Source organism: Bemisia tabaci, chromosome 8, assembly GCF_918797505.1.
Source record: "Bemisia tabaci chromosome 8, PGI_BMITA_v3".
NCBI lineage: Eukaryota > Metazoa > Arthropoda > Insecta > Hemiptera > Aleyrodidae > Bemisia > Bemisia tabaci.
In genome coordinates this window covers 43,678,545-43,693,326 of record NC_092800.1, presented here as the reverse complement: position 1 = coordinate 43,693,326, position 14,782 = coordinate 43,678,545, and the positions used below count along the sequence as shown (strand labels likewise).

At 39.3% G+C, this 14,782-nt stretch overlaps 1 protein-coding gene and 1 pseudogene across 2 annotated transcripts in view; one reads left to right on the top strand and one right to left on the bottom strand.

The window, feature by feature from the left end:
- The window catches only part of ana3 (rotatin homolog anastral spindle 3), a 38,657-nt gene extending 25,328 nt beyond the window's left edge, over window positions 1-13,329 (bottom strand). The window contains exons 1-6 of one of the 2 annotated variants that reach the window (XM_072303478.1): window positions 12,862-13,329; window positions 5,460-5,647; window positions 3,238-4,378; window positions 2,111-2,285; window positions 1,095-1,305; window positions 218-358 (exon numbers count right to left, since the gene is read on the bottom strand). In XM_072303478.1, the coding sequence (XP_072159579.1) occupies window positions 218-358; window positions 1,095-1,305; window positions 2,111-2,285; window positions 3,238-4,378; window positions 5,460-5,600 (1,809 nt within the window). In that variant the 5' untranslated portion in view covers window positions 5,601-5,647; window positions 12,862-13,329. Of the gene's footprint in view, window positions 1-217; window positions 359-1,094; window positions 1,306-2,110; window positions 2,286-3,237; window positions 4,379-5,459; window positions 5,648-6,245; window positions 7,709-12,861 lie in introns of those variants that run through there. The other variant, XM_019047887.2, reaches the window with a different exon arrangement.
- Window positions 8,997-14,782, top strand: part of LOC140223783 (cytoplasmic FMR1-interacting protein-like) — a 30,898-nt pseudogene continuing 25,112 nt past the window's right edge.

Below are 14,782 nucleotides of genomic sequence, written 5' to 3'. Positions count from 1 at the left end.
TACTGATGGGACCCGCTTGCTTAAAGATACCTGCCAATTCAATTCTAAGAATGTTCCCTCTTCAATATGATTAAGTACTCACAAAAAATGTTGTCAAATGCAGAATAATTTTCATTTTTTTCCAGACAACTTCTTACATTGAAAAAAAAAAAAGAAACAAAAAGACACCAAGCAATGGAGTCAGCACGAAAAATTTCAGAAAGCAAATTCAACTTACATCAAATTCTGTCTGCGTGGATACAGTTCCAGGATTGTCAGTGAAATTCGAATACTGTATAAATGATGAAACCAATCGATCCAAACAGGCAATGATAGCTTTTGATGATGAGGATTTAGATTTAAGCAACCACAATAAACTCTACAAAAAACAGGAGAGGAAAAAATTAACATGATTTCATTTAAGATTCAAAACTCCTTATGAATGTAATAGGATATGGAGATATACTGCAACGTACACTGTAAACAAAGGCAAACTTTTTCACATTTTTCAAAATGTTCGTTAGAGAGAGAGAGCTTTATTATCTGGAATAAAAGAATCAGTCCAGATATCGAAGAAAGGTAAAATTTCAAAACTTTTTAAGACGAACAGATTGAGAAAGTATTTTTTTCTCAGCCACAAAGTCGCAATATTTTCAATAGCAATATAAACATGTGATTGCAAATGAGCAATCACATCTTTGAGAAGTTCTATGGTAAATATTGGATAATATTTCTACTCTTTCATTGAAATATTGCTTTTTTAATGGTCATCACATTGATTCAGTAGTTGTTTAACCCCCACACCAGCCATTCTGAGCAAATACAATAGCAATTTGGCTATATTTTCGTGTTCACATCAAAGCACCAATTGAAGGACTGCTTTAGCAATGCAAGGGCTATGACCCGAGTGACAAATTGCAATACAGCAAATAATCAAATATTAAAGCTTTGATGAGCAAAGTTGTCCATCAACCCAAGGTCATTCATAAAAACATTTACAAAAAAAAAAAAAAAAAAAAAAAAAAACAGAAATATGTAGTCAACATGTTAATTGACTACGCAAGCTGTCACAAAATCGAGCTACCTCTTCAATTACAGTCTGTTCAGAGACGAACCTTTAAAATTGACGAGTGTTGAATGAATACAGGAGCGGGAAAATCACGAATCAAAACTGTCATGAAAAAATGACAAGAATGGTCGACCAGGCTCGGATCCTTTAAAGACTGACTCACTGCTGACAGTACATGATAGTCTGAGAGGATTAGGGTTTGCCACTTTGGCGAGCAAACTTTAAAAACTTCCGCATCAAAGTCGTTCAGTTGAAAGCTATGATCAGAAAATTTGAATTTAAGAAAGCTTAAATGATAACAGATGATAATAAAAGGAGCCGGAATTGAAAATTTATTGCAATAAAACATACCTGGTAAAGAAAGATAAAATAGATTTTCAGTATTATAATTGGACGTAAGTCTCTGAAACGGAACAAAGCGCCATAGGGGGAGGACGAGAAAGGGCAGCTTGGATTGGCAAGTGTTGCGGAGCGTGATGCTTACTCCGTCCTGTACTCGCAATGCTTTTCCATGGCGCTTAATTCCGTTTGACAGAACGCCCTATCCGGGATTCAAAAATCCCCCAAAGGAAACCCATTTGGCGCTAAGTTCAGTTTGACAGAAATACGTCCAATTGCAACTGAATTTCCTCTTTAATGAAAGCAACAAACAGGATAGATGTTACATTAAGTTACGCTCAAGGGGATAGATGGGTGTTTCCACTAACATTGCGCAGAGTTACAAGGGGTATAAAAAGTTAGGCAGAGCTTCATGTACTAATTTTGCAACCAGTTGTACAAAGCTAATGAACAGAACAACAAAAGCAAGGCAATGGATAATTCATCTGCTTTGTAGTTCTGTCACCAACAATACCTACTTTTTAAACATTCTTACGATTAAATTCAATATGTCAGATTCATTTTAAATGTCTTCCAAAATAAAATTAGGAACTGAGAGATTGGCACAGCTAGTGTTGTGCAATTTTAGAGAAGTCAAATACACTGTTCCAGGGTGTCATATTAATATGAAATCAGCATCAAGCAAGATTAAAAATAATTATAATAATGAATTTGGTGGCAAACCTTTCAGGACTTTGATAGGGTAATGGAGATTCTCGATCTGCGATTGACGTTCCATTTTTTGGTTCTCCAGGCTTTGCTGCAGAACTGCTCCGCCAAGTTGAGCTTTTGCTTTCAAACTTGCCTAGGTTATCCTTCGCGATCCATAAATCACTATCTATTTTTGGTGCGGGAATTTCTGAGGAAAAACATGTTTTAAAATGTAATTAAATCATAGACAATTTGTACGGAACGTTTGCAAAGGAGAAGCTACAAAAAGGCAGAACTAATCTGCATTCACATCATTGAGGTTGCCAGTGATTTGTATATCTTTTACATGAGATACAGTTGAGATAAATGGATTCCTTATCAAACTTCCAGTTGTAGGGAGCTACTCATTTGCCTACCCGGCAACCGCTTACCAGATGGGTACAGTAGGGTCTGAAGTGAAGTTGTCATTTTTGAAGGGGTAAACCCTTAAAAATAAAGTCAGTAGATTATTTTAAACATTTGATGGCTTAAAACACGATTCGAAATAATTGCTTTGTTTATTTATGGATGTGTTATCATCAGATGTGTGATTGTAAAGAAGCAATTAGATTAGTGGGAAGCTATGCAGCAAATATTCGACACTATTTTGACACTCTTACTAAGATTTTGATTTTCTCATGGTCATCATACAGTATTTTTCCGAACTTCAGACTAACACAAGCTTTCACTTTTCCGCTATGGGCTTATTCTTAGAAACCCTAGATAATCAAAAGTCTACTTTGCTTGGAAAGCTTGCGTAAAGCTGATGGAGAAAATGGAGAACTGAAGCTTAAAGAACATTTAATTGGTTAGCATTGAAAAATGTGTACCTGCTCTGACACAACATTTAAAAATCTCTGATCCTGTTTCATTTTTTTAAGAGAAACTAATCCAGACATTCCTTAGATGTATTTTTGTGAATATTTTAGAACGAGTGAAAAAAAAACATGCAAAAATATTGAAGAAAAACCTCTCATTCGTATCCTTAACGAAATAAAACCTAAGTGGATACTTGCAACGAAAAATCAGCGACACACATTATTCAACTTCAGCTATCGATTTACAGATTCATACTGACTGGTCCTGCTGAGAAGAGTATGATAAATGATTTGATAGTCTACCTTCTATTGAGCTTTTTGATTGTGCAGTCTTCGATGATCCAGAAGATCTTGCTGAGAATGGCTCTGCTTCCAGGCGTGCATCCCTGTTCTGCTGATATAAATTGGGTCTTTCGGAAACTGAAGCACTAGGTTCTGAGAAAATAACTGGGTCACTTTTTTGTTTCTTAGAGGAGACATCTTCCCTGTGCACTGAACTACTACTTCGACTTTCTGGACTCATTGGTTGACTGGGCTTCGCTTGGGCCGGAAAAACCCTTAGGTTTGTTGAAACTGACTCGCCTAATCCAGGATACAGTCTGTGGTGTTGATCGTAGTTCATGGGCTTCATATTTTCTTCAAAACCACGACAGACAGGATCCCCTCGGCTGAAATCGTGACTTAAATATTCTTGACTGTTCCCATAGTTTTGGTTGACGGTATCTTTTATTGCTTCATAAGATGGTGGGTTTTCATTTCTAGTATTCGTTACCGCAGGGTCTCCACCCCTAGAAGCGTTGGACTGAGGTCGCTCGTTTCCAAGATATTTACGGGAGGACTCTCCACTTTGAAAATTGAAAGGACATTCTGAAGTTCTTAGATTATTCGTAGAGATATCGTCAGTGAAATCGTTCCTGAGAGGAGAGTCTTCATTTCTAAAACCAGTATGTGATTTCATATTTCTTGGGGGTACAGGATAATCTCTGCAACTAGCGTTCACATGAATTTCCTCTCTACATCCTGTATGAAAGTACTTATCTCTATGAAAGGAGGAGGAAAAATCTGCATGCAACATATCAGGGTGATTGTGCGGTTTTACATTTCCACAACTATGGCCAGAGGATTTTTGATTGAAAAACTGATTCGCCTTGCTACTGGTAAATTTTACATCATTTGGATCATCATTGCTAAGCTGAGGAGCACCCTGGTTGAATTGGTACTCGTATTTTTCACTATGACTGGATCTCCCGGAGGAGGGCGCTGAGTGCAGACTTGGCTTTCGTACTTTGCTTTGCCCATTTGGAGGGTAACTTGTATATTCTAACGCAAAGATGATGCTTGATATAAGAGTTGAGAGTTTTCTTTCACTGGCTGTGATGTCAAAGTCTCGAAGAAACTTCAATCTTGGATCAATTTCTAAAAATTTCAATCTGCCTGTTTCTGTCTGAAATGTCAAAAAAAGAGGACAGAATTAAATTTTGCAAAAAGTAGAAAATGGCTTAGAGTTTGGTAGCACTGAATTGTAGACAAGTGGAACATTAAATTGATGGACACACAAAACATTTAATTTTTTCCTTGATCGTTAATTTGGAAAATTTCCAATGATTTCACTTGGCTTTACATTAATGTTTAAAAAGGAAACTTAAGGGTTGTGTTAATCAGAAATGACTTGAGTTACATCAAGATCGAACATAAAAAAAAGAGGTTTAAAATTTTACCTCTCCACAAGACTCGGTGTTAACAATAAACTTACTTAAATGCCAATTTTCAGTTTTTCACGATCAAAATATTTTTTCTTGACTTTAAATTTTTGATTGGAGAAATGTGCAGCTTGGTCCTCTTCTGTGTAATTATGTCCATGTGTTGCACAAGCACCTCAAGGTACTTAAATTTTGATCCAGTCTAGCAATTTGTTGAATAAAATTAGCCTTGAGGGATATAACAGCTACTGAAAGTTGTTGTTAAGTACTACAAAAAGTCATTTGCTAAAATAGTAAGAGCGATCGTGCTTCATGATTACATTTTTTGATATGATGTTTTTCCAGAAACTATTCTCAACTGTTCAATTTTTTTGCTAGGTAGGAAGACCCAAAGCAAAGTTTCATTCAAAATGATTAACATCTGAATTTTTCGAACATGTCTTTTAGTTCGTTTTTTATCTGCAATACCCTTCGATCAAACTAAAATGCATGAGATAAATTGGATCGAATACAGTAAGAGGTAACCCTTGCAAATACAATGTTTTCAAAATTGTGCGCTTTCTTCTTTGCTTTTAAAAAATTGAATGCACGTTCTCTGATGATCTTTACTGAATAGTATTCTTTCAAAATTGACGATCCTTCAGGAAAAATTTGAAGCATTCTTGGAGCTTTTGGGAGTTTTTTTTTTTTTAGAAGATGAAGATTTTTACAACATTGTATTCGCGTTGATCCCTTCTGCTAAATGCAATCCAATTAGGCCAGAGCATAATGATATGATCCAGAAAATAATTGACAATTTTATTAAAGCAGAAATATTCCGCTTACCTTTGCTAGAGTTAATATCAATTCCAATACTTTTTCCTTTTCGGTGCATACTGGAAACTTGAACCAATTGATGAGTTTTATGAACAATTCATGATTTTCGGTCAAATCCTCAACTGTCAGGACATGGCAGTTTAATTTCATGAGAATGTTATTCAGTGCCCGAACTCTGATCTCTTCAATATCATGACCTGAAAGAGTCACAATAGAAGTAGAGGGCATTCAAAGTTGTCATGATACATGTAGAGTTACAGGTTTTTCTTCATGGAAGAGAAATTTAAAAAGACCATCATTACAGTGTGTGACTTAATGAGTAGTAGCGGCATCCACGGAGAAAGAGCCTGTGATTCCAAAAAAACTCAGAATTGAGTAATCAGCATATTGGTATGAGGGGTGGTCTGCAAACATTGTCCCACAAGAATTACACCTGATTGATCCCAGTTTGAAGTTTGCAGCTAAAAGAACATAAATTTGCGGGCGAATTTCTTGTGATAAATTTTAGGTCCTGTACTTGGAACTCAAAGTTGTTGAATTGAAAAACATACTCCCTATGGTCACATAAATGAATTCGGCTACTTAAAACATATTCTTCAGTTGAGTGGAGAGCAGTTAAAGCACTGGTGTTCACTTCAAGTATCTATCGTCAAACCTGTGTACCCCGTCAAACAGGATTTTTCTTGGCTCGATTCAAGCATGAAACATTCAATTCAGTTATGAGAAATGAATTGTATTTCTAAATTTTGTGATGATGAAACTGATGATGGTTTGTAAAATTTGAATGTAACTTACCCAACTTCTTGATTATTTCAGCGGTGGATTGCATCTTTTGTAGCAACAATAACTTCAGTAAATATAGTATCAAATGCTGCCTGGTGTGGCTAATAATCGTGAGAAAACATTTATCTTTACAAAAGTTGTTGGGCACATTATTAGCAATTAAAGAAACTCATGACATGTGACAAACTTTGAAGACTTTTTTCGAAAACTCAACTTGGTAAACAAAACTTTTAACTGCCAAACAGAATCAGGCTCACCGTAAATGAAATAGCATATACACTAAAATCAATTATTCGGCTAGAATTAGATCCAATTCAGTTTAAATGTATTGTTTTCTTCAAATTTTGAATTTTTGGGAGGTTCTTTGGAAAGTTATTGTAATAATGTCGTAGGAATTTTTCGAATTTCTTCCTTACTTATCCGTTTGACATGGTGTCCTAGTGTCCAGTGAAAACTCGTGCTTATAAAAGAGCATCTTTGACAGCGGGGTGAATTGGCGCGCTGTTCAAAAAAAAAGTACATTTCATGCATTTGGAACCCATATGGAACCTGTATAAAAAAGAAAAGACCTACATCACCGCTAAAACTAACCTTGGAAGTCATATAATCGAACATTAGTTACAATTACTCTCCAATTTCTGCTTTTTTGACACACAGAACGTAATTTAGCATGGTTATAGGTTATTCCTTTAAAACGGGACGCGTCGAGATAAAAGTTGTTATTAATTGAAATATATATTTTTAACTTACAAATTATTTTCAGTTACAGTCAAACATTGATAAAAAACATATTGAAACATAAAAAGTCATTGTTACGAGTTTTCAGAGCTAAAATAAGCCACACCTTTCCCGCTTTACGTTTAGAAAATGCATGCATGACCGCCATTTTGAATCCCCCACTACAGAATATCGAATATCGTATCGATGCGATTATTCGAGTATCGCACTATCGATTCTTTACCATAGCTTCTTACGGGGACACAGCTATAGTCGATCGTTCACGAAGTTTGGCAAGAAATCGGCCTCATCCACTGGACTCCGTTTTTCTCGCACCGGCTCACTGTGGAGGAAAGCCGCGGCTAGAATTCTTACGATCAGCGACCTTTCTCCTCATTTTACTTTTAAACTTTCAATCTTAGAGGAAAATGTCATAGGACCCGAAATAACGGCCGTAAAATTTCCTATCGGTTCATTACACAAAATTTTCGAAAAAATAATTTTCGTGACCAAAAATAAGGGTTTTAAAAAGGGCGCAGGCAAAAATTCTTATGATCAGCGACCTTTCTCCTCATTTTACTTTTAAACTTTCAATCTTAGAGGAAAATGTCATAGGACCCGAAATAACGGCCGTAAAATTTCCTATCGGTTCATTACACAAAATTTTCGAAAAAATAATTTTCGTGACCAAAAATAAGGGTTTTAAAAAGGGCGCAGGCAAAAATTCTTATGATCAGCGACCTTTCTCCTCATTTTACTTTTAAACTTTCAATCTTAGAGGAAAATGTCATAGGACCCGAAATAACGGCCGTAAAATTTCCTATCGGTTCATTACACAAAATTTTCGAAAAAGTAATTTTCGTGACCAAAAATAAGGGTTTTAAAAAGGGCGCAGGCAAAAATTCTTATGATCTGCGACCTTCCTCCTCATTTTACTTTTAAACTTTCAATCTTAGAGGAAAATATCGAAATACTCGTTTCGAATGCGATTATTCGAATATCGCACTATCGATTCTTTACCATAGCTTCTAACGGGGACGTGGCGATATTCGATCATTCACAAAAGTTGGCAAGAAATCCGCCTCTCAGCTAGCTCAGCCACTGACTCTGTTTTCGCACCGGCTCGGCCGCTCGGCTCATCCGGAAAGAAATGCCCCGGTCATCGCCTTATACTTGTTGCGGCTATGCCACTCGTTTCTGGGGATTTCGTGCTAATCCAAAGTATTTCTGGGTTATTTTGATCGTAGAATTCATTTCTGACCTTACTTTTTTCAATAAAATGACGCAAATACACAAGTTTACGCGTTCCTTCGAACTTTCCGGAGAAACATAAAAATTTATAAGTTAGGTACTCGAAGATAAATTTTACTCGTTCTTGTGGGTATTTCGTGTTGAAACTCGGCATCTGCGGGGACTTTAGATCGGAGATTTCATTTTTGACCTTACTTTTGTTGATTTGTTGACACAAATACATGATCTCGGCGGTGAAAAGAAAAGGTACTCACCGTAGATTTTACTCGTCCTAGTAGACATTTCGTGTTGAAACTTCGCAAACTATAATGGTATTTTGATCGAAAAATGAATTTATGACCAAACTTATGCTAAAATATATGATGACACAATAAGGGGGGGGGGGGGGGGGGTGTCAGTGGCGTGCGGTCCGGATAAGCAAGGCAATAAGCACTGCTTGCCCCAATATTTCAGAGGGAAGAGGAAAATTACACCTATTACATGTTTTAAATTTTAGCAAATATTATTGATGAAATGTATTAGTAGGTAAATTGCATTAAGAACAGAAAGAGAGAGAAGAGACAGAAATACGTATATAGCAGCCACAGAAGTAGGAAAGCGGCAGAGCGGACGGAGGTGGCGCAGCGCGCTGCGCGACCTGACAGCCTCTTCCCGTCGCGGTTGCGATTGCCAGGGGCGTAGCTGGGAAATTTCTCGGGGGGGGGGGGGGCATGGGACCACCTCTCGTGGTGAAGAGAGCGGGGGGGGGGGGGAGGAATGGAGGATCCCGTTTTTCTGGGGGGGGGCAGCCCCCCGCTAGGACCCCCCTAGCTACGCTCATGGTTTTGGAGTGCCATGAAATGACTCGCGAAGTTTGGCCTTGTCTCCACGGGACGTTTTCATGGGATTTGTCCCAAGTTCGAATCGCAGGAATGAAACTTCTGGGATTTTTCTCAGTTACCGTCTCCACGGGACGAGGCTCATACGGTCCTGCGACTAGTTTACGCGGAAGATAAATTAGATAGGTAAAGTCGAGTATTTAACCGTCATTAAAATAATAAGTGCACTCAATTGACAATTAGACACATATTTTAACTAAACAAACAGGAACAATGGAGTATTCAACAAAATATCGCACAATCCGTTTACACTTCTTCTTCCTCTCTCGGTGGGTCCTAGGAGTAAAAGGACCATACTTGGTACTGGGAAAAATATTGATAAACTCAATATTTTTCCCAACTTCGTAAGTGGGATTTTTCCCTGAACGAAAAACGGGGTAAAAAAATACTAATTGCGATCGATCAATTTTCAAGGACAATTCTGTAATTTCTCCTACAATTTTAAATAGATTAAAACGCGTAATATCCTAAATCTAAGCTCAGATTCGGATTCCTCGTGAAAAATCGATGCGATTTCATGTATCATATGTTAGCATAACATGAAGGAAAGAGGTTTAACGACGCGTTTAGATCAAGACCAATCCGTCGTACTACCCCTTCGAACTACGCCGCCGCGCCGGTCGCCCGAGATGCAACCGAACGGGGAGGCGCCGCGCCGGCCGGCGCGGCGTTAACAAGCGTTCCGCAGGTTTCGTCCCGAGGCATTCCTGAGCACTACCCATGTTGCCACGTTGCATTCATATGCTCGAATCAGTATGCCTACGTTACGTGTCTTTCCTTCACGCTATGCTCGGGTATGATACATGAAATTGCATCGATTTTCAACGAGGAATCCGAATCTGAGCTTCGATTTTGGGTATCACGCGTTTTAAGTCACATGTTCCAAATTCGAAAATCCGAATTGACGGGCGTGGCTTAAAATGCTATCTCGGCTCCTGTTCGATGGATTTTTCTGAAATTCGGTGTCAAGGTATGATACATGAAATCGCATCGATTTTTTACGAGGAATCCGAATATGAGCTTCGATTTTGAGTATCACGCGTTTTAAATCAAAATCTGTCAAAATTCAAAAAATTCAAAATTCGAAAATCCGAAATGACTGAAGTGGCTTAAAATGCTATCTCGGCATGAGGAGCGCTGAGTCATAATGTGTTTTTGTTCCTGTGCTTAAATCGATTGATAACATTTTTAATAATGGACGCAAGAAATAGCTGACCAGGAAACTTAATTAATCATAAAGTGTGAGTACTTTCGTTTTAATTTTTGGTAGTTTCCTTTGAAATTTTAAGTTTGAATGCTGCCATGACCAGGGATTGATAGTACGTAAAAATGCATTCAAAGGCGCAATGACCGAGTTTCATTATCTGAGCCCTGGTTCACCATTTTTGTGTATTGTAATATGCTACCTTTAATACAATGGCCATGAGATATGAGCTTTTGTAACAAATACACCAAAATTCTGAAAGAAAAATCAAAGAAATAGACCTCTCACTGATAATTGGACGTATTTCTGTCAAATGGAACTAGCGGCAATTTGAGTTCCTTTTGAGGAATTTAGAATGCCGGATAGCGCGTTCTGTCAAATGGAACTAAGCGCCATGGAAAAGCATTGAGAGCATAGGACGGAATGATCCCGACGCCCGATTCCGCCGCCAATCCAAGCCCCCCTCAACCTTCCTCACCCTATATGGCGCTTAGGTCCGTTTGACAGAAATACGTCCAATTGTCACTAGACTACTGACACAGACTATTGTTACTTCTGTGACTTATTATAAGTCGCAACAGATACTTATTGGAGCTCTATACTGCCATACCTTATTACGTGAGTGTTAAACGGGAGGTCTAAGTGATGGTCTCCTGGTGATTTTTAGCAATTTCTCAGGGGATTTTAAAAAGTTTGACTGTTCGAATTCTGTACGGTACTTAATTTTGATAAATCGGTGCTAAAGGCATTGTCTCTGCTGAAAACCGCACTACTTACTGCTCTAGTAGCAATCGGCAGAAAACAGCTTTTAAAAAATAACTCTTAAATTTCAAAAAGACCAGTCTTCAAAAATCTGTTAAAGTGTTCTCATTAGTAAACCCGTTTCGGCTAATTTTTAAGTAAAATTTACGAGGTGTAAAATTTAGGTAAACAAAGAGTGATAGAAACTCTTAAAATATCAACGTACCTAGTTTTTCTGGGCTAAACATGTTGAAATATAAAAAGCGACTGTACCGAGATTTCAACAACGAGATTTACCGATTGTTTGCAAAAAAAAACTGTCAGAGCGATTTCCTTCAAACTTGGCAAGAATGAAGCTAAGAACCACTATTATAAGTCTGAAAAGTCAAATTTCGAAAATAACGCCGCTGAAGCCCAAAGGAGAGAAAAGTTGTTCCTCCGCATACTAATGTATGAGAGATAGGAGGTTCTTCCTCGCGCCGCGCCGCTCAACGCTGGGGAGCAAGGGGAGACGTTGATAGTTTCGCCTTGCTGGCAGGCTGCGAGCTCGACTTACCCCCACTCCTTATATTTTCGACTCACATTCCTGTATCTCTCTCCCTCCCCTCCTTCAACAGACGCTCTGCCCCCGCGCCGCAGCGGGCAGCTCACCCCGCCCGTTCCCCTCTCCCTCTCATCCAGATTCGGTAACCGATAGGTGTGAATCGGCGAATCCCTTGAATGTCGCAGGATTCTCTCTCCGCCCCGCCGCACAGTGCGGCACCCTTATGGACGATGCGGACAAAAATCGGCAAAAGACACTTAACTTTGAATAATGAAGATAATAGCACCGACGTAGGAAAACCCTTTGGCACTCTCGAAGTAAAACACTCGAGGAATAAGAAAATGTTATACCTCAGGTTTTTTTGCGTATTTTTCAAGAAAAGTTCATTCGAAGTTGGCAACCTCGAATTAACTCTGTGTTAACAATGTAAAAGCAACGTGAAACATCCAAACTTTAACTTCAAATATCTCAGATAGTCGCAAAAAGTCGCAAGATCTTTTTCGCATAATTGGAGTTGGATATCTGAGGATTAAGAAAATGTCAACCACCCAGAGCATTTTGCGTTTCAAGCGAGAAATCTCCATTTGAAGTTGACGTCTTTTTCCCGTGTATACTTACGGACCAGTGATTCCCGACCTATTTCCTGCCCACTTTCTACCCACATTTGAGGTAGTTTTGAGCGGAAAATTTGAAAATAAACCATCATAGTGAGTCAGAAATATCTTTAAGATGACGAATTCCGAAAAAAATATTCAGATGTCGAGTTGTGAATTTTTGATTTTTGTCCACAGAGGGACGCACTGTGCGCCGCGCCGCATATTATGCCATTGTCGGAAGCCAAAGCGCCCGTTAATTATTTGCTGTCAACTATTCTGTAAGTATTGTTTCCCACATCCTTCGCCATAATTTATTAATTGTTCCAAAATATGATAGGGTTTTCAGCGAACACTTGGACGCCACACAACTGATACAATCAGTTGGATTTTCAATCAAAAACTTGATGAACTTACAGTATTTTCATCGTCTAAGTCAATTTTGGTCTTAACTTTTGCTCGTTTAACCGAAAGGACCCCGCACACCTCTTATGGGAAGCTGCACCACGACCGATTGCCTTCTGACTTATATACTTCGATTCTCCTCAAGATGCTGATTTAAAGTTATAATTGCGCCAACTTTCTACGATGCATTGTTTTCGCAAAAGCTAAATGAAGATTCAATTATTCGGCGACTATATGAATAAAAAAGAACAAAGCATTTCAGAACAGGCCCGATGTAAATAAGGAAAAAACGTACCTAACGCATGTCCGTCTTCTTATCTGTACCTGCCGACTCTAGGGCTATCCCCCTCCTCCCGCTCTCGATGCGTCCGTTTGAGGCTCAACTGATTTGGATGGTCGAGGAATACGGCGTGCGGAATCCGAGATAAGACTGCCGGTCGGTGCGGGAGTTCCCCTGATTTGTTCACTCGAGTACTGAAATGAGGAATCTTTCTGGCTTTTTATCGCCAAATAATTGAATCTTCACTTAGCTTTTTTGCGAAAACGGTGCATCGTAGAAAGTTGGCGCAATTATAACTTTTGATCAGCATCTTGAGGAGAATCGAAAGTACATAAGTCAGAAGGCAATCGGTCGTGGTGCAGCTTCCTATAAGAGGTGTGCGGGGTCCTTTATCATTCGTGGAGTCTATGAGTAATCGGGGTTGGAAAAAAAAGCTAGCTGTTTTCATTCTAGCTTACACAAATTTTGGGCATTTAATGGAGAGAACATCAAGTAAGTAATACCACATGTTTGCTTTTGAATGAAGTGTTCGTTATATTTGTCCGCCCTTTTGCATTGGTTTAAGATTTACCTCACCCATGAGTCTCAGTGCTTCCTGGGTAGCGTTCCTGCGTGTGTCAGGTCGCGCAGCGCGCTGCGCCACCTCCGTCCGCTCTGCCGCTTTTCTACTTCTGTGGCTGCTATATACGTATTTCTGTCTCTCTCTCTCTCTTTCTATTCTTAATGCAACTTACCTACTAATACCTACATTTCATCAATAATATTTGCTAAAATTTAAAACATGTAATAGGTGTAATTTTCCTCTTTCTTCTGAAATATTGGGGCAAGCAGTGCTTATTGCCTTGCTCAGTGGCGTGCGGTGGGTTTAGTGACAGGGCAAGCTCTAGCGTTCGCCATCCGGGGGGGGGGGGGGGGGGGTGTTAACGTAGTCTCTTTCCCCTCTTCAGGGAGCCTCGCTAGAAAATTGTTAAAATTTTACGGTATTTGCTCTATTTTTCGGATGAAATCTGATGGAACGTCTTGAAAAACTGTGGTTTTATTACTTTCTCTCTTACTTATGATTTCGCTTACTCAACTTGTTTCGAATGTTATTGAGCATTAGAGGACGGCTCCATGCTCTTAACTCCTAATTTTGCCACTTATTAAATTTGAGGTACTGTAGTCTTTATTCTACATTATTTCGAATTTTCAAGTTTAAAATTAGAAATTAGAAAAATAAGTTAGAAAATTAGAATTTTCTGCGTTTAAAACATGATTGAGAATTTCCTAATTCATCACTAATTCGATCAAGTGAGCGAACTTAAGGGCATTTGCTCCGAAGGAGCAATTACATCCGCGACGGAAAGAGGGAGCAAGATAGCGCATCGGAGGCAGAAGCAGCGCGCTATAAGAGAAGCGAGCTGCGATCGCGCAGCGAAGGGCTCGGACTCGGAACGTACCGCTCTACCCGCCCGCCTTGATTCCGCCGCCGAGCAGTGGCTCTCGGTTCAGCTGATCGCAAGCGATTCTCCAGCGCATGAGTCGGCCCGTGTTCAGGCCGCGCAGCCAGGGACGAGTTCTATAGGACGCCGTTCTGTTGTGAGCGGGTGATTGCAGCGCATTCTCGCGTAGGATCCTAGTCAACTCAGAGGATCCTCCCCCCCCGAACCTCGACTCATCCATCGCCCGCTCCAAAAGTGAGGTTAAGCCGGAGATTGAAAAATAACACATAAGGCGGCTGAATTCTTGAAAAATAAGTATATTTTTGGCGTTTTTCGACCCCTTTCGACGAGGAAGGGCCCGCCGCATGTAGTATTACGGTGAAAAATTCGATTTTTTGCAGTTATACGCGATCCTACGGATTTTAATGAAGTCCAACAACTGATAACAGCAGTGAGTTGCGAGGATCCTACGCGAGAATGCAGCACTAGTACCTGCTCACGAATTTTTACATTGA